At 45.8% G+C, this 20025-nt stretch overlaps 1 protein-coding gene across 1 annotated transcript; it reads right to left on the reverse strand.

Moving 5' to 3' along the window:
- Positions 1 to 16426: 16426 nt before the first annotated feature.
- On the reverse strand, positions 16427 to 17629 carry LOC138948457 (uncharacterized). The gene has a single exon (XM_070320007.1). The coding sequence runs from the start codon at positions 17627 to 17629 to the stop codon at positions 16427 to 16429; it is 1203 nt and encodes a 400-aa protein (XP_070176108.1).
- Between the last annotated feature and the right edge of the window lie 2396 nt (positions 17630 to 20025).

Genomic DNA, 20025 nt, shown 5'->3' on the forward strand with positions numbered 1-20025 from the left:
AAGAACTAAGCAACACAATGACAGAGAGAAAGAAGGAAGAACTAAGCAACACAATGACAGAGAGAAAGAAGGAAGAACTAAGCGACACAATGACAGAGAGAAAGAAAGAAGAACTAAACAACACAATCAAAGAAAGAAAGAAGAACTAAGCAACACAATCAAAGAAAGAAAGAAGGAAGAACTAAGCAACACAATCAAAGAGAGAAAGAAGGAAGAACTAAGCGACACAATCAAAGAGAGAAAGAAGGAAGAACTAAGCAACACAATCAAAGAGAGAAAGAAGGAAGAACTAAGCAACACAATCAAAGAAAGAAGGAAGAACTAAGCAACACAATCAAAGAGAGAAAGAAGGAAGAACTAAGCAACACAATGACAGAGAGAAAGAAGGAAGAACTAAGCAACACAATCAAAGAAAGAAAGAAGGAAGAACTAAGCAACACAATCAAAGAAAGAAGGAAGAACTAAGCAACACAATCAAAGAAAGAAGGAAGAACTAAGCAACACAATGACAGAGAGAAAGAAGGAAGAACTAAGCAACACAATCAAAGAGAGAAAGAAGGAAGAACTAAGCAACACAATCAAAGAGAGAAAGAAGGAAGAACTAAGCAACACAATCAAAGAGAGAAAGAAGGAAGAACTAAGCAACACAATCAAAGAGAGAAAGAAGGAAGAACTAAGCAACACAATCAAAGAAAGAAGGAAGAACTAAGCAACACAATCAAAGAGAGAAAGAAGGAAGAACTAAGCAACACAATCAAAGAGAGAAAGAAGGAAGAACTAAGCAACACAATGACAGAGAGAAAGAAGGAAGAACTAAGCGACACAATCAAAGAGAGAAAGAAGGAAGAACTAAGCAACACAATCAAAGAAAGAAAGAAGGAAGAACTAAGCAACACAATCAAAGAAAGAAGGAAGAACTAAGCAACACAATCAAAGAGAGAAAGAAGGAAGAACTAAGCAACACAATCAAAGAGAGAAAGAAGGAAGAACTAAGCAACACAATGACAGAGAGAAAGAAGGAAGAACTAAGCAACACAATCAAAGAGAGAAAGAAGGAAGAACTAAGCAACACAATCAAAGAGAGAAAGAAGGAAGAACTAAGCAACACAATCAAAGAAAGAAAGAAGGAAGAACTAAGCAACACAATCAAAGAAAGAAAGAAGAACTAAGCAACACAATCAAAGAAAGAAGGAAGAACTAAGCAACACAATCAAAGAAAGAAGGAAGAACTAAGCAACACAATCAAAGAAAGAAGGAAGAACTAAGCAACACAATCAAAGAAAGAAGGAAGAACTAAGCGACACAATCAAAGAAAGAAGGAAGAACTAAGCAACACAATCAAAGAAAGAAGGAAGAAATAAGCAACACAATCAAAGAGAGAAAGAAGGAAGAACTAAGCAACACAATCAAAGAGAGAAAGAAGGAAGAACTAAGCAACACAATGACAGAGAGAAAGAAGGAAGAACTAAGCAACACAATCAAAGAAAGAAGGAAGAACTAAGCAACACAATCAAAGAAAGAAGGAAGAACTAAGCAACACAATCAAAGAAAGAAGGAAGAAATAAGCAACACAATCAAAGAAAGAAGGAAGAACTAAGCAACACAATCAAAGAAAGAAGGAAGAACTAAGCAACACAATCAAAGAAAGAAGGAAGAACTAAGCAAGACAAAGGAAGAAAAGCGGGCATGTGCTCGCAACCCCGGAATAGATCTTCCTGAAATGTCACGAGGGATTAGTTTCACAAACAGTACGCTGGCTCACATTTTTAACAAAATCGTTTTTACCGTTTTAGATATCCTGAAAAGTTTGTTTGTTAGTTTATTTTGTGATAAAGGTCGTTTTCAGCCACGAAGGTTATATCGCGACGGGGAAAGGGGGGGGGGGAGATTGGATAGAGCCACTTGTTAATTGTTTCTTGTTCACAAAAGCACTAATCAAAAAATTGCTCCAGGGGCTTGCAACGTAGTACAATATATTACCTTACTGGGAGAATGCAAGTATCCAGTACAAAGGACTTAACATTTCTTACATACTGCTTGACTAAAATCTTTACAAACATTGACTATATTCTATACAAGAAACACTTAACAAGGGTAAAAGGAGAAAAAGAATCCGTTAGTCGCCTCTTACGACATAAATATCCTGAAAAGGAAGAAGACCTAAAATCGTCGTCAGTGGTTTCAAAGTACATGGTAGTCCTGGTACCTATCACGAAAGGACCCTCCCTTGTGCGAACACATCACAGGAAAGGACACTGCTAGGTGGTCCTTGGCTTAAAATAATTTTGCCAGGTTGCACCGTTCTTTAAAGGACAACTGCAGTGAAAGGACAACTGCAGTGAAAAGACAACAGCAGTGAAAGGACTATTGTGGCTGGTCTTGCTGCAATAAGAGCTCTTGCGTACCTTTGCTTGTAAGATCGTAGAACCGCACTCTGCATTGCCTTATTTGTTTATAATGTTCACGTATGATATCAAGGCAACCCTGTAACAATGTTTTTATTTGTGTGTTTATTTGTGAAAACAAAACAAAAACAAAAACACCCATGCAGTACTGATGTAAGGAAAAGACCTGGAACAGCGAGAAAGATTAAAGGATAATGTATCAACATTAATATAGTCCAGTGAGGTTACCCTCATACAAATTCCTGCTGCTTTCTCGCTGGGGAAGCTGTATATCTGCCATGCTGTACGGTGCTACCATTTGTTTTCTCGCTGAGGGAAGCTATATATCTGCCATGCTGTACGGTGCTACCATTTGTTTTCTCTCTGGGGGAAGCTATCTGCCATGCTGTACGGTGCTACCATTTGTTTTCTCGCTGGGGGAAGCTATATATCTGCCATGCTGTACGGTGCTACCATTTGTTTTCTCGCTGGGGGAAGCTATATATCTGCCATGCTGTACGGTGCTACCATTTGTTTTCTCGCTGGGGGAAGCTATATATCTGCCATGCTGTACGGTGCTACCATTTGTTTTCTCTCTGGGGGAAGCTATATATCTGCCATGCTGTACGGTGCTACCATTTGCTTTACTTGCTGGGGGAAACTATATATCTGCCATGCTGTACGGTGCTACCATTTCCTTTACTTGCTGGGGGAAGCTATATATCTGCCATGCTGTACGGTGCTACCATTTGCTTTACTTGCTGGGGGAAGCTATATATCTGCCATGCTGTACGGTGCTACCATTTTCTTTCTCTCCCTTCTTTGTCCTACATGCGTATCTTCATGTTTCCAAGCCCTAAGACATTCGCTCTGAACTTGGGATATTTATCGTGCGCATGCGTGTACAGGGGGGTAAATTTACTACGGCCCGGGACCCGCTTTTTTTTAGGTAGAGTGCGTCAAAGGACCCCCTTAACGAAATGAGAACGTTGTTTGGCTTCTGGTGCGTATAGGACGCAGGGACGCACAGTTTGGGTAGCGCTGAATAACCTTTCTCTGAAGGACACCTACACTGTACGGACACGGCTGATCGAAGGGCGTGCTCTCGTCACAGACACCCCGAGCTTAGTGTTAGCGATGTTCACAGATGAAGACAACTCTGAGAGTAAAGGCCCTCCTTAACTGAGCCCGGTCACAGACACCCCGAGCTTAGTGTTAGCGATGTTCACAGATGAAGACAACTCTGAGAGTAAAGGCCCTCCTTAACTGAGCCCGGTCACAGACACCCCGAGCTTAGTGTTAGCGATGTTCACAGATGAAGACAACTCTGAGAGTAAAGGCCCTCCTTAACTGAGGCCGAAGTTGACTTTGCGAAGTTTTTGTTTACTGAGAATGTAATGCATAAGCTTCGCACAGCGAGCTGCGTGAAGTAGACTTCCCGAAGTGGTCTTTGTCCAATCAATATTAGGCTTAAGCTATCGCCACTTACTCAAGAAAGTGCGAGCTGAAATGTGTAACCTCACCCTTTAATGGTTGTGCTGGATTGTCAGTCTAGCTTTGAAAGCTCTTGAGTCGATGGATCGACACAGGTTTTGTCCGTTGTGTTACACAAATAACTTGTTTTATTCTGCTTTGGTTTGTTTCCTTTATGTCTTGGTTGCCCTTTCGTTTTTACATTTAGTCAAGTTTTGACTAAAGGTTTTAACATAGAGGGGGGAATCGAGACGAGGGTCGTGGTGTATGTGTGTGTGTGTGTGTGTGTGTGTGTGTGTGTGTGTGTGTGTGTGTGTGTGTGTGTGTGTGTGTCTGTCTGTCTGTGTGTGTGTGTGTAGAGCGATTCAGACTAAACTACTGGGCCGATCTTTATGAAATTTGACATGAGAGTTCCTGGGTATGATATCCCCGGACGTTTTTTTTACCAAAACTCTCTACCCTTCACTTAGGTAGAGAAATACACAAACAGTCCGTGAACTCACAGGCACACGATATCTATTTTACGGGTATCGACTCATGCACGGCTCGTGTGTAGTCAAAAAACTAGTTATAGTTCCTATTCCGGTAGACTTAAATCACCGTCTGCTCTGCCTACTAAACATTCCTTATATCTTAAGTAATTAAGATCTTGTAGACATATTTTAACTCTGTTTATACACAGAATTATACAGCGTCTATGGCCGTTCACTAGGAAATGTATTTAACTACAATTCCTTCTACTGGCGACCTCGGTCTACTCAGTTTCTATCGCCCTGTGGCCTCTATGGTCAACCATAACCTTGCACTAGCTTCTCTCAGCTATGCGGGTCTATAGGCATGATACTTCGGCGGCTTCTCAGATCCTTCATACTGTCATCTGGCCACTATCTTCCTTTCCGACCGGTTATATGACGCACTGCACAAACATAAATAGCGGACATCTTGTCTTAGATATCTGTCTGCTAGGGTTACAGTTTACTGTGTTAGTCGATTCAACTTATACAATAAACATTAGCGATATTCAAATGCTTATTCCATTTACCTGTTAAGTGCTTTACTCGGGCTTTCTTTCTCCCGGTCGATTACTGTGACAACCCCTCTCTGTCCCCGGACAGTGGTTAAGTGTAACGATATCTTCGTTGCAATTTACAACGTCAACTCTCCTCGGTCAGTGAGCTGAATTCACGGTCCGTGCAACACACTTCGCTATGTCACGCTATATCTCTGGTTAGCGCTTCTAAAAGCGTGGAGGATATCACTGTCAAACTTTGCCTGTTAGTGTTATTCGTGATTTCCTTCACATGTCAGCTTGATGCAAACTGTCTGAATCGTAACGTTCCTTCTTCCTCCATTCGATTCAGAGCAGTGTTTCTATGAGTTTCTTTTTTGTTGGCTTCTGTGCTTGTTAGTTGTACTTTTAAACGGCTTACTTTATAGTAAGTCAACTATATTTCATTGTTGTGACTAGCTGTCTCTATGTATTAAATCAAACTGAGGAAAAGGTTCAATGCCATATTTTACAGAATCTTTAAAATATCAAAACGAGTTTTTATCGCGTCATATTCAATCTCTACAACAGATTTCTCTGCCACGCAGTTGCCCCAGGCTTAGATGTAGAATGGACGTGGTATTTGAAGCCGCGGCTTTTGCATCAGAACAGCGCCTAAGGCCCTATCGTAGTTCTTGACATGCCTTCTTTTCCTCACTCGACCTTCACTTGTCACCGAAACATCGAAGGCAAAGCTTCGTGCAGCGTGTTTCATGAAGCAATCAAAGGCAAAGCTTCGTGCAGCGTGTTTCATGAAGCAATCAAAGCCAAAGCTTCGTGCAGCGTGTTTCGTGAAGCAATCAAAGGCAAAGCTTCGTGCAGCGTGTTTCATGAAGCAATCAAAGGCAAAGCTTCGTGCAGCGTGTTTCGTGAAGCAATCAAAGGCAAAGCTTCGTGCAGCGTGTTTCATGAAGCAATCAAAGGCAAAGCTTCGTGCAGCGTGTTTCGTGAAGCAATCAAAGGCAAAGCTTCGTGCAGCGTGTTTCATGAAGCAATCAAAGGCAAAGCTTCGTGCAGCGTGTTTCATGAAGCAATCAAAGGAAAAGCTTCGTGCAGCGTGTTTCATGAAGCAATCAAAGGCAAAGCTTCGTGCAGCGTGTTTCATGAAGCACATTTTGCGATGTCGACTTCGCCCAATTAAGAAAGACTGATTGCTTAATAGCTTGATTGCACTTCGTTACTCAAGGATAAAGAGTTTAGGCTGACACCAAAGTTCCTGCCGGCTGCAGCTTAGAACAAATTTGGAACAACGAAATTCGATACAGGGCAATGAAGATAAAGCACAGTTCGGAAAATAAAGTCGGATTGTCTTTGGGTTCAAAGAGAGGCTGAGAGGTACAGAGAAGCTTGAACAGAGAGATGAGGAAACAGACAATGAGACAGACATGAGACAGACAATGCGACAGACCAGAGGGACAGAGAATCATAACCAGATATACATGGAGACAGACTGTCGGACAGAGACCGGGAGACGCCATGATAGACAGACTGTCAGACAGAGACCGGGAGACGCCATGATAGACAGACTGTCAGACAGAGACCGAGAGACGCCATGATAGACAGACTGTCAGACACAGACCGAGAGACGCCATGATAGACAGACTGTCGGACAGAGACCGAGAGACGCCATGATAGACAGACTGTCAGACAGAGACCGAGAGACGCCATGATAGACAGACTGTCGGACAGAGACCGAGAGACGCCATGATAGACAGACTGTCAGACACAGACCGAGAGACGCCATGATAGACAGACTGTCAGACAGAGACCGAGAGACGCCATGATAGACAGACTGTCAGACAGAGACCGAGAGACGCCATGATAGACAGACTGTCGGACAGAGACCGAGAGACGCCATGATAGACAGACTGTCAGACAGAGACCGGGAGACGCCATGATAGACAGACTGTCAGACAGAGACCGGGAGACACCATGATAGACAGACTGGCAGACAGAGACCGAGAGACACCATGATAGACAGACTGTCGGACAGAGACCGGGAGACGCCATGATAGACAGACTGTCAGACAGAGACCGGGAGACGCCATGATAGACAGACTGTCGGACAGAGACCGAGAGACGCCATGATAGACAGACTGTCAGACACAGACCGAGAGACGCCATGATAGACAGACTGTCAGACAGAGACCGGGAGACGCCATGATAGACAGACTGTCAGACAGAGACTGAGAGACGCCATGATAGACAGACTGTCAGACAGAGACCGAGAGACACCATGATAGACAGACTGTCGGACAGAGACCGGGAGACGCCATGATAGACAGACTGTCAGACAGAGACCGAGAGACGCCATGATAGACAGACTGTCAGACAGAGACCGAGAGACGCCATGATAGACAGACTGTCGGACAGAGACCGAGAGACGCCATGATAGACAGACTGTCAGACAGAGACCGGGAGACGCCATGATAGACAGACTGTCAGACAGAGACCGAGAGACGCCATGATAGACAGACTGTCGGACAGAGACCGAGAGACGCCATGATAGACAGACTGTCAGACAGAGACCGGGAGACGCCATGATAGACAGACTGTCAGACAGAGACCGAGAGACGCCATGATAGACAGACTGTCAGACAGAGACCGAGAGACGCCATGATAGACAGACTGTCAGACAGAGACTGAGAGACGCCATGATAGACAGACTGTCAGACAGAGACTGAGAGACGCCATGATAGACAGACTGTCAGACAGAGACCGAGAGACGCCATGATAGACAGACTGTCAGACAGAGACCGAGAGACACCATGATAGACAGACTGTCGGACAGAGACCGAGAGACACCATGATAGACAGACTGTCGGACAGAGACCGAGAGACGCCATGATAGACAGACTGTCGGACAGAGACCGAGAGACGCCATGATAGACAGACTGTCGGACACAGACCGAGAGACGCCATGATAGACAGACTGTCAGACACAGACCGAGAGACGCCATGATAGACAGACTGTCAGACAGAGACCGAGAGACGCCATGATAGACAGACTGTCAGACACAGACCGAGAGACGCCATGATAGACAGACTGTCAGACACAGACCGAGAGACGCCATGATAGACAGACTGTCAGACAGAGACCGAGAGACGCCATGATAGACAGACTGTCGGACAGAGACCGAGAGACGCCATGATAGACAGACTGTCGGACAGAGACCGAGAGACGCCATGATAGACAGACTGTCAGACAGAGACCGAGAGACGCCATGATAGACAGACTGTCAGACAGAGACCGAGAGACGCCATGATAGACAGACTGTCAGACAGAGACCGAGAGACGCCATGATAGACAGACTGTCGGACAGAGACCGAGAGACGCCATGATAGACAGACTGTCGGACAGAGACCGAGAGACACCATGATAGACAGACTGTCAGACAGAGACCGAGAGACGCCATGATAGACAGACTGTCAGACAGAGACCGAGAGACGCCATGATAGACAGACTGTCAGACAGAGACCGAGAGACGCCATGATAGACAGACTGTCGGACAGAGACTGAGAGACGCCATGATAGACAGACTGTCAGACAGAGACAGAGAGACGCCATGATAGACAGACTGTCAGACAGAGACCGAGAGACGCCATGATAGACAGACTGTCAGACAGAGACTGAGAGACGCCATGATAGACAGACTGTCAGACAGAGACTGAGAGACGCCATGATAGACAGACTGTCAGACAGAGACCGAGAGACGCCATGATAGACAGACTGTCGGACAGAGACCGAGAGACGCCATGATAGACAGACTGTCAGACAGAGACCGAGAGACGCCATGATAGACAGACTGTCAGACAGAGACTGAGAGACGCCATGATAGACAGACTGTCAGACAGAGACCGAGAGACGCCATGATAGACAGACTGTCGGACAGAGACCGAGAGACGCCATGATAGACAGACTGTCGGACAGAGACTGAGAGACGCCATGATAGACAGACTGTCGGACAGAGACTGAGAGACGCCATGATAGACAGACTGTCGGACAGAGACCGAGAGACGCCATGATAGACAGACTGTCGGACAGAGACTGAGAGACGCCATGATAGACAGACTGTCGGACAGAGACCGAGAGACGCCATGATAGACAGACTGTCAGACAGAGACCGAGAGACGCCATGATAGACAGACTGTCGGACAGAGACTGAGAGACGCCATGATAGACAGACTGTCAGACACAGAGACCGAGAGACGCCATGATAGACAGACTGTCGGACAGAGACTGAGAGACGCCATGATAGACAGACTGTCAGACAGAGACCGAGAGACGCCATGATAGACAGACTGTCGGACAGAGACCGAGAGACGCCATGATAGACAAATGATTTCACTGACAGAAGTGGTTTCAGCCTTTACCCTTCAGACAATAAGCACCTCGTGGACTCGACAAGTGGACGTAGTAATGCAAACGAACGCTGGCAAACAAAAGCCGCGTCATAGCTGTTTTCATCAAGAAGACTTGCTTTCACGGCTCAAAGAGCTTGCACTTCATCGAACATAGCGCTGTGTTTCCACTATGATGACAAGGGTTTGTAAAACAATGTTCTTTTGGGGTCTGTTTTGACAGGCAGTGAAAAGTCCTCGATAAATAAAGGTCCCTCGTAGAAAGACGCCCCCGCGAATAAAGTTAACTTGCTGGGCACAGTCGGCGGGAGTGCAGAAAGCACTCTGGACTGTTATTCTACCCCAAGCGCTCAGTGCGGTCATTGAAAAGCAAAATAAAGCGAAAGACAAGAAATAACGATGCAACAATTATTTAGAGCAAACGTTGGGGATGGAAAACTGGAGTGGAAAGCTGCGTTGATACAAAGAAGAAAAACAACTGAACAAACCAGAAAAGCAAACTGAGAGTCAGAAATAGGAAGCGGGTTGCGAGGAGATGAGGGAGAGGGGGAGAGAGAGAGAGAGAGAGAGAGAGAGAGAGAGAGAGAGAGAGAGAGAGAGAGAGAGAGAGAGAGAGAGAGAGAGAGAGAGAGAGAGAGAGAGAGAGAGAGAGAGAGAGAGAGAGAGAGAGAGAGAGATCAAATAAAATAAAATAAAATAAAATAAAATCAAAATTTATTTTACGAGGGTTGTGGCATAAGCAATATAAACGAGCTTCTTTTCAACCAGCCCTCGCCCAGAGATCTTATATACATATATATACAAACGTAAAACAATTACAAAAGATAAACATAAAAGTAAAAAATAAAAAATAAAAAGGCAGAGCAACTATTCACAGGACTATATAGGCCTACACGTTGCAGGCTATACACAAATTCTTACGTTATGATCAGAATTAGGAATTACCAGAACATGTTTTATGAAACACTGATGGTATATGTATAGGTTACAACACGAGTGGTTTTTTATATGGCTTGTATTTCAGTCAAGACCCAGCGGATGAATATCATCGGGAGACACGAGCCTCTGGCGAGTGGCTCTCGATTGATATTCCCGCTGGGTCTTGACTGAAATACAAGCCATATAAAAAAACACGAGTGTTGTAATCTGTATATCCCATTCTACCATCAAACACAACGTGTAGACTACTAGCGGCACTGTTGCGATCTGTGGACTGTAAAACAGTGGTGCCAGCGAGACTTAGCCCTTTTGCAACCTTAAACTAAGTGACCGTCGCTGAAAAAATAAAACGAATGAGTGCATCGATAAGTACGCGGTAACACTACTTTCAGACCATTTAAAAGCTTTTAGTAAAGGTTCATAAGTTGCAAGAAAGTAATGAAGTCGTATAGAAATTAATTTAGTTGAAGCGCACAATTCTTTTGTTTTGCCCATTTGGCTTACTCGATTCAGAATCGATTCCACGTTGTTTTTCTCGAACGTGTTATTATACAATTAGGCTTATTGACAGAGAAGCAAATTTTAGGGAACAAATATGTAGGTTTAGATTTAACCATTTGCTCCCTATTTGAAATGTATCTACGTGTTTTGCGAGTGTGTTTGCATGAATGAACCTAAACTGGTATGGGTGTGAGGAAAACGGGACCGACTTGGTGAAGTCGCGAATTGCTGACACGTCTGTCACCGCCGATTGATTGCATTTTGAAGGAATATGACTGGATTATGGAAAAATACACACATGTTAAGTTCTTGGATACCTTCATCGCCAATGTGGACTTACTGCAGAGCCAGGCAAAAGAGTAGACTTGCTCGCAAAACACGTGAAACAGCCGATGTTTGATAGCGAAACCAAACCGTGGCAGGTAAGGACGCTTCTCGGTCTCGCTACGCATGTCACCAGTGACAGTGTTGTTGCTTTGAGTTTGACTAACAAACTCGAAACTGTCATTTAAAACATGAGCCAAATGTGTATTGATTGTGTGATTAGTCTATGTGACAGGGCTTCTATTATCTGTGCTCCCTAGCTTCTGTCAGTTCCCACACCGACACTGCCAGAGAAACTGAAGACGCAAACACATTACTGACAGACTCTCAAAAGTCGTCTGCTAACGATGCAAGGGAGGGTACTCGTGTTTTTGTTTTGGTTCGCTAGCATCTGGGTATCTTGTAAGTTGAATGTTCGTTTTTTTCGATCTGCATTGCTTTCATAATGAAGGAAACGTTTGTTTATTGCATCCCATACATCAGATCAGTTCTGAGATTCATTTTTGCGTGCAACTGATATATGGTTTTCTGAGCCGTGCAATACGATTTTGAACTTCATACAAATGTGTCACATTGTTCGGCGCGAGGTCAAAGGTCGGGAGGAAAGTAGTTCTTTGCCCAAATCGGAATCTGCACTATCATATATTTTTTGGAGTCCATGATGTATTTATTGAGCTTTATTACCAATTCAGTGCCCCATATGGCTTTTTGACCAATCAGGACGGATTCTAGGTGACCTGTTAAATGTTATAACGTTCAGGCAGGGACCCATTTTGTTTATCAAGCTAAAAATTGACAAAACAAATTAAAAATTTAAATCAACAATATCAGCGTGATTTATTCTACAGAATGACACTTCAAATGCTGTCAGATAATACTCTCTTTATCTACAAAAATACCGATAGGCGAGTTTTGTCGGTGGGTGCTTTACGGAACAGCAAGGTACCGCCCATCCTCTGAGTGTGAAATGCCGACCCGCTCACTTGAAATCTAAATTACCTAAGTTCGAAAAATCAAGTGAAATTGCGTCACTCGCGTTACGTCAAATGTATCTTTACGTCATTTTCCATCCGTCTTGAGTCGGTTCTAAATCTGTCGCTCGCTATTCAACAAGAAAAGCGAAGCAACCGAAACGCATGTTGAACATGGTTTATCTTGTGAGATTGTTGTGTGTCAAACGCATTTGATCTGTGAATATTCATCACGTCAGGACACGTCAGGAGTATTACTCTGATTGGCTGACCCAGGTCACGAGAATTCTTTGACTGACAGGCATAATCAGGTAGGAGCGCTCAAGTTCCAATTTTGGCTGTTCTGTCTAATTCGCGGGGTCGCTTCGAAATTTGTTTTGGTCGAATTAAACGGTAATAAAACCGTTATTTCTAATATGCGGACTGTTAGCAAATGATAACAGTCATGTCTCACAAACGATATCAGCATTCGCCTAAAAGGCTCATGCTTGATATCTTTTTTCTCGACATGCCTGTTATCATTTGCTAACAGTCAGCATATTATAAATAACTCATAATAAAAATACAACATATATACCCATACTGATGTAACAGAGACAAAGAAGGGAGGTCATGGGATATGGACAGATATGATCAATATGAAAATAATCAGAACGAAGTATTCCATCACTGTGACTTTTCGTAATTTGACAGAAAGAGAGACAGAGAGAGAGAGAAAAAGAGAGAGAGAGAGAGAGAGAGAGAAAGAGAGAGAAAGAGAGAGAGAGAGAGAGAGAGAGAGAGAGAGAGAGAGAGAGAGAGAGAGAGAGAGAGAGAGAGAGAGAGAGAGAGAGAGAGAGAGAGAGAGAGAGAGGACAAATGTAAGCAACAGCGCTCAAACATATGATTAATCTCGAGCACTTAATTACCAACGATAGCCGTTGGCTTGTTTATGAGTATCAAAGTCATTCTTCAATTATATTGTTTTCTGCCAAAACGTTCTTGGCTACTGTTTGACTTGATTCATGCCAATCCAATTTTTGAAATGAGAGATTGTGTCCCTCTTAAAGTTAGTATATAAAAAAGCCGTGCTTAGTTTACAATTGCTGAGTAAGTTCAGCTGGAAGAGTTCAGCGGTTTATTCAGATCTCATTAAGTACAGCGGAAGTTTTGAAAAGGCACAAAGTCAAAGATATATTATTTCAAAAAAGTCCAGTGTTTGGGACGAACAAAAGTTGTGAGTAAGAGTACAAAGCCTGTGTGTCCTTCATATGTTCGTTTTTAAGACACGCGCCTCCCACTGATTGGCTAATTAGGTTATCCTTTTTTTAACAGCAGGTACTCATATTTTTACATAATTATTCATGAAATGTGCATTCCTGTGGATAGGAAAAGACACACAATCTATGGCTTGTAGTGGTATCTTCAAAACAGAATTGAATCTAGAGATATACATGCAAATGCCAATAAAACCTGTCATTGCACCATGTACAAACACTACAGCTTGAAGTGGTATCTTCAATTCTGAACAGAATTGAATCAAGAGATCTAAAGTGCATGCAAATGCCAATAAACCTGTCGTTGCACAATGTACAAACACGGCCGGTGTGGGGTTAATCAAAACAAGAAAAACAAGTCGCGTAAGGCGAAAATACAATATTTAGTCAAGTAGCTGTCGAACTCACAGAATGAAACTGAACGCAATGCCATTTTACTCGTAGCATCGTCAGGCCACCGCTCATGGCAAAGGCAGTGAAATTGACAAGAAGAGCGGGGTAGTAGTTGCGCTAAGAAGGATAGCACGCTTTTCTGTACCTCTCTTCGTTTTAACTTTGTGAGCGTGTTTTTAATCCAAACATATCATATCTATATGTTTTTGGAATCAGGAACCGACAAGGAATAAGATGAAAGTGTTTTTAAATTGATTTCGACAATTTAATTTTGATAATAATATTTATATATTTAATTTTCAGAGCTTGTTTTTAATCCGAATATAACATATTTATATGTTTTTGGAATCAGCAAATAATGGAGAATAAGATAAACGTAAATTTGGATCGTTTTATAAATTTTTATTTTTTTTTACAATTTTCAGATTTTTAATGACCAAAGTCATTAATTAATTTTTAAGCCACCAAGCTGAAATGCAATACCGAACCCCGGGCTTCGTCGAAGATTACTTGACCAAAATTTCAACCAATTTGGTTGAAAAATGAGGGCGTGACAGTGCCGCCTCAACTTTCACGAAAAGCCGGATATGACGTCATCAAAGACATTTATCAAAAAAATGAAAAAAACGTTCGGGGATTTCATACCCAGGAACTCTCATGTCAAATTTCATAAAGATCGGTCCAGTAGTTTAGTCTGAATCGCTCTACACACACACACACACGCACGCACGCACATACACCACGACCCTCGTTTCGATTCCCCCTCGATGTTAAAATATTTAGTCAAAACTTGACTAAATATAAAAATTAATACATACCAAGTGAGGCAGAGCTCTAATAACAAAATCTAAGAACAAAGGGAAGTAATCGGACTAAATATGGACAACATATTAAGTAAGTGGGAATTCTGCGGAACCAGTCTCGTGGTACCTGAGAACATAGGCAGCGTTGAAATGAACGAGCGACTTTCATTTCATCCTCAGTCAAAGCCGCTTATCCAAGTTCTAATGCTTTTAATTATAGGATGAAAGTCGTGTGTTCGTGTCAATGATTCTAATTCTCTTACGTGCCACAGGACAGGTTCCCCATGACTCTCACTTATTTTTACCTTTGTTTTTCCCCTTCTGTTTATCCTTTTAATTAATTAACTATTCCTAAAACTAATTGCAAGATTGTTTTTACATCACTGGAAGGACACAGAATGGATTTCACAAAGGCGGACACGACTCTAATTGAAAGAGCATTGTAAAGCTTTCAAACCGAAACATTTAATGACCAAAAACACAAATTATTGCCTCACTCGCAGAGACACACACAGGCCTATAGTCCTGCACAGACACAAACACACACACATGCACACACACACACACACACACACACACACACACACACACGTTTACACACACACACACACAAGCACACACACACACACACACACACACACACACACACACGCACGCACACACACATACACACAGACACATCCACACACACACACACACACACACACACACACACACACACACACACTTCACACACAATCATATCGATTATCTTGCTTTGTAAGCCAGTTTAGTTATGAGAAGGCCGGACAAATGTTGCAGCAATATTCCAATCATGCTGCCATTGTTCTTCAGCCCTGCTGCTATTGATTCGTCTTGGCCGGCATTGTCATGTGACATATTAAAGGTTATTGTATTTTGCTATCTTATCAATTATTTATGAAGATTCGTATTTGTTCCAGAAAGTGGAACATTAGGTTCTTTGACCTTTTTTTTCTGACATTTCAAGGGAGTCGAATAACGTATTGCTTCCATCGTTAGTTTGTAGTACCTAATGTGTGGTTGTCTGTAACGTCTGAGTCTATCTGTTTGCCTTTCTGTCTGTGTGTCTGTCTGTCCATCTACCTTCGTGTATATATATATCAATGTATGTGTTTGTCTGTCTGTCTGTCTGTCTGTCTGTCTGTCTGTCTAGATATCTATTTATATCTTATTTATGAAACACACACACACACACACACACACACACACACACACACACACACACACACACACCCAGGCCACCCTCACTCCCTGACTCATGCACCAGTGAACATGCAGGCGGCAGAACATAGACACAGAGGGAAAAGCCCTAGCAACACCTGCTACCATTTTGGCGATACCGGAATGCAGCATTGTACAAATCCAGATTTCTCCAAAAGCTTTTTCACTGGGACAATAAACTAGCTGTTCTACTTTCAACACTCAAGGCAGACACGATTGGGGATGGGGGTGGGGGTGGGGGTGTTGTTGGGGGTGGGGGTGGGGTGGAGGGGGGTGGTGTTCCACTTTAGTGAACCTTGTCATAATTCTGTTTATGATAAGTAGGAGAAAGCAATTGTTGTCAGAGAATATAAGACAGAGAAGGGTAAGGAGCAAAACGCATTCCTCTCAAAGCCTCTTTCACCGGGCAATAAAGCAGCTGGTCCACTCCACCTTGCACGACACACACGATGTATGGCAAAGTGTCTTCGCGTAATTCTATCTGCGGGTATGGGTGGTGGCGTCGAGGGGGGATGGTGAGGGGGGAGAGGGGTGGAAATGGGGTGCAAGGGGTTTTGTGTGTGTGTGTGTGTGTGTGTGTTGCGTTCGTGCGTGCGTGTGTGCGTGCGTGCGTGCGTGTATGCACGTGTCTGCGCGCGCGCGTGTGTGTGTGTGTGTGTGTGTGTGTGCAAGTGTGTGTCTGTGTGCGTGCGTGTGTAAGTATGTGTGTGTGTGTGTGTGTGTGTGTTAGCTAACCGTAAGCAATCCTGGCGTGTAAGAAACACTCGTCGACAGGCCGTGTGGCGGTGAACGTGAGGGCCGTGTGGCGGTGAACGTGGGGGCCGTGTGGCGGTGAACGTGGGGGCCGTGTGGCGGTGAACGTGGGGGCCGTGTGGCGGTGAACGTGGGGGCCGTGTGGCGGTGAACGTGGGGGCCGTGTGGCGGTGAACGTGGGGGCCGTGTGGCGGTGAACGTGGGGGCCGTGTGGCGGTGAACGTGGGGGCCGTGTGGCGGTGAACGTGGGGGCCGTGTGGCGGTAAACGTGGGGGCCGTGTGGCGGTGAACGTGGGGGCCGTGTGGCGGTGAACGTGGGGGCCGTGTGGCGGTGAACGTGGGGGCCGTGTGGCGGTGAACGTGGGGGCCGTGTGGCGGTGAACGTGGTGGCCGTGTGGCGGTGAACGTGGGGGCCGTGTGGCGGTGAACATGGGGGCCGTGTGGCGGTGAACGTGGGGGCCGTGTGGCGGTGAACGTGAGGGCCGTGTGGCGGTGAACGTGAGGGCCGTGTGGCGGTGAACGTGAGGGCCGTGTGGCGGTGAACGTGAGGGCCGTGTGGCGGTGAACGTGGGGGCCGTGTGGCGGTGAACGTGGGGGCCGTGTGGCGGTGAACGTGGGGGCCGTGTGGCGGTGAACGTGGGGGCCGTGTGGCGGTGAACGTGGGGGCCGTGTGGCGGTGAACGTGGGAGCCGTGTGACGGTGAACGTGGGGGCCATGTGGCGGTGAACGTGGGGGCCGTGTGACGGTGAACGTGGGGGCCGTGTGGCGGTGAACGTGGGGGCCATGTGGCGGTGAACATGGGGGCCGTGTGGCGGTGAACATGGGGGCCGTGTGGCGGTGAACGTGGGGGCCGTGTGGCGGTGAACGTGGGGGCCGTGTGGCGGTGAACGTGGGGGCCGTGTGACGGTGAACGTGGGGGCCGTGTGGCGGTGAACGTGGGGGCCGTGTGACGGTGAACTTGGGGGCCGTGTGGCGGTGAACGTGGGGGCCGTGTGGCGGTGAACGTGGGGGCCGTGTGATGGTGAACGTGGGGGCCGTGTGGCGGTGAACGTGGGGGCCGTGTGGCGGTGAACGTGGGGGCCGTGTGGCGGTGAACGTGGGGGCCGTGTGACGGTGAACGTGGGGGCCGTGTGGCGGTGAACGTGGGGGCTTTGTGTGGCTTTGCAGGCTGAGTGTTCATCCTCCTGACAGTTCCAGCAGCTGGCTGTGAGGAAGGTATAGTGTACTCGGTGCCATCACATCCATCTTGAGGACAGGACACCTCTCTACATGCACGTCCACACAGTCAGTGTCAATTAATAGACCTCCGGCACCACCCCCTCCCCTCCCCTCCCCCTTCCCTTCTTGCAAATGACAGTAGGTGGGTGTGAGAAAGGTGTTACAGTAGTATACTCGGTGCCATCACATTCAACTTGAGGACAGGACACCGCTCTACAGGCACGTTCACACCGTCACTTTCAATATCTCCCCCCTCTGCAACTTCCCTCCCTTCCTGCAGCGGACCGCAGCTGCAGTCATCACTAACTAACTGATCGTTATTCTACAAGGTTGAAAGACCTAGGGCGCAAAGCGTTCGTCTTCCATGCCAACGTGTCCTTCGTGAACTTAAACACGTGAAGTTCAGTTGGTTTATCCGACATTTTATTTCAAAATTCATAACATGTAACAATCAATAGTGATTAAGCAACTAGGACATGAAGTCATGATCAAGCAAAAGCTGATTTTACGTGATCCAAACAATACATCACACACATAGTCATGATAGGGGACATGCCAATTACTGATAAACCAGGAAGAACACATCGAGGAGGGGGGGAGGGTAGGATGGAGAGGTAGGGGCTACACATGCAAAACAGATAAATCTAAAGGGGGGAGGAGGGGAGGCGGAAGGATAGTTGAACAGGTGAAGTTGAGTCAGGAGAGATGATCGAGGACATGAGAACTGCTAGAGATGGTTACACACTGTCTAGACGAGTCTTGGTCCCACCCAGTACCTTTCTCGTTACACACTGTCTAGACGAGTCTTGGTCCCACCCAGTACCTTTCTCGTTACACACTGTCTAGACGAGTCTTGGTCCCACCCAGTACCTTTCTCGTTACGCACTGTCTAGACGAGTCTTGGTCCCACCCAGTACCTTTCTCGTTACACACTGTCTAGACGAGTCTTGGTCCCACCCAGTACCTTTCTCGTTACACACTGTCTAGACGAGTCTTGGTCCCACCCAGTACCTTTCTCGTTACACACTGTCTAGACGAGTCTTGGTCCCACCCAGTACCTTTCTCGTTACACACTGTCTAGACGAGTCTTGGTCCCACCCAGTACCTTTCTCGTTACACACTGTCTACACGAGTCTTGGTCCCACCCAGTACCTTTCTCGTTACACACTGTCTAGACGAGTCTTGGTCCCACCCAGTACCTTTCTCGTTACACACTGTCTAGACGAGTCTTGGTCCCACCCAGTACCTTTCTCGTTACGCACTGTCTAGACGAGTCTTGGTCCCACCCAGTACCTTTCTCGTTACACACTGTCTAGACGAGTCTTGGTCCCACCCAGTACCTTTCTCGTTACACACTGTCTAGACGAGTCTTGGTCCCACCCAGTACCTTTCTCGTTACACACTGTCTAGACGAGTCTTGGTCCCACCCAGTACCTTTCTCGTTACACACTGTCTAGACGAGTCTTGGTCCCACCCAGTACCTTTCTCGTTACACACTGTCTAGACGAGTCTTGGTCCCACCCAGTACCTTTCTCGTTACACACTGTCTAGACGAGTCTTGGTCCCACCCAGTACCTTTCTCGTTACACACTGTCTAGACGAGTCTTGGTCCCACCCAGTACCTTTCTCGTTACACACTGTCTAGACGAGTCTTGGTCCCACCCAGTACCTTTCTCGTTACACACTGTCTAGACGAGTCTTGGTCCCACCCAGTACCTTTCTCGTTACGCACTGTCTAGACGAGTCTTGGTCCCACCCAGTACCTTTCTCGTTACACACTGTCTAGACGAGTCTTGGTCCCACCCAGTACCTTTCTCGTTACACACTGTCTAGACGAGTCTTGGTCCCACCCAGTACCTTTCTCGTTACACACTGTCTAGACGAGTCTTGGTCCCACCCAGTACCTTTCTCGTTACACACTGTCTAGACGAGTCTTGGTCCCACCCAGTACCTTTCTCGTTACGCACTGTCTAGACGAGTCTTGGTCCCACCCAGTACCTTTCTCGTTACACACTGTCTAGACGAGTCTTGGTCCCACCCAGTACCTTTCTCGTTACACACTGTCTAGACGAGTCTTGGTCCCACCCAGTACCTTTCTCGTTACACACTGTCTAGACGAGTCTTGGTCCCACCCAGTACCTTTCTCGTTACGCACTGTCTAGACGAGTCTTGGTCCCACCCAGTACCTTTCTCGTTACACACTGTCTAGACGAGTCTTGGTCCCACCCAGTACCTTTCTCGTTACACACTGTCTAGACGAGTCTTGGTCCCACCCAGTACCTTTCTCGTTATACACTGTCTAGACGAGTCTTGGTCCCACCCAGTACCTTTCTCGTTACGCACTGTCTAGACGAGTCT

The sequence above is a fragment of the Littorina saxatilis genome, linkage group LG15 (genome assembly GCF_037325665.1).
Source record: "Littorina saxatilis isolate snail1 linkage group LG15, US_GU_Lsax_2.0, whole genome shotgun sequence".
NCBI lineage: Eukaryota > Metazoa > Mollusca > Gastropoda > Littorinimorpha > Littorinidae > Littorina > Littorina saxatilis.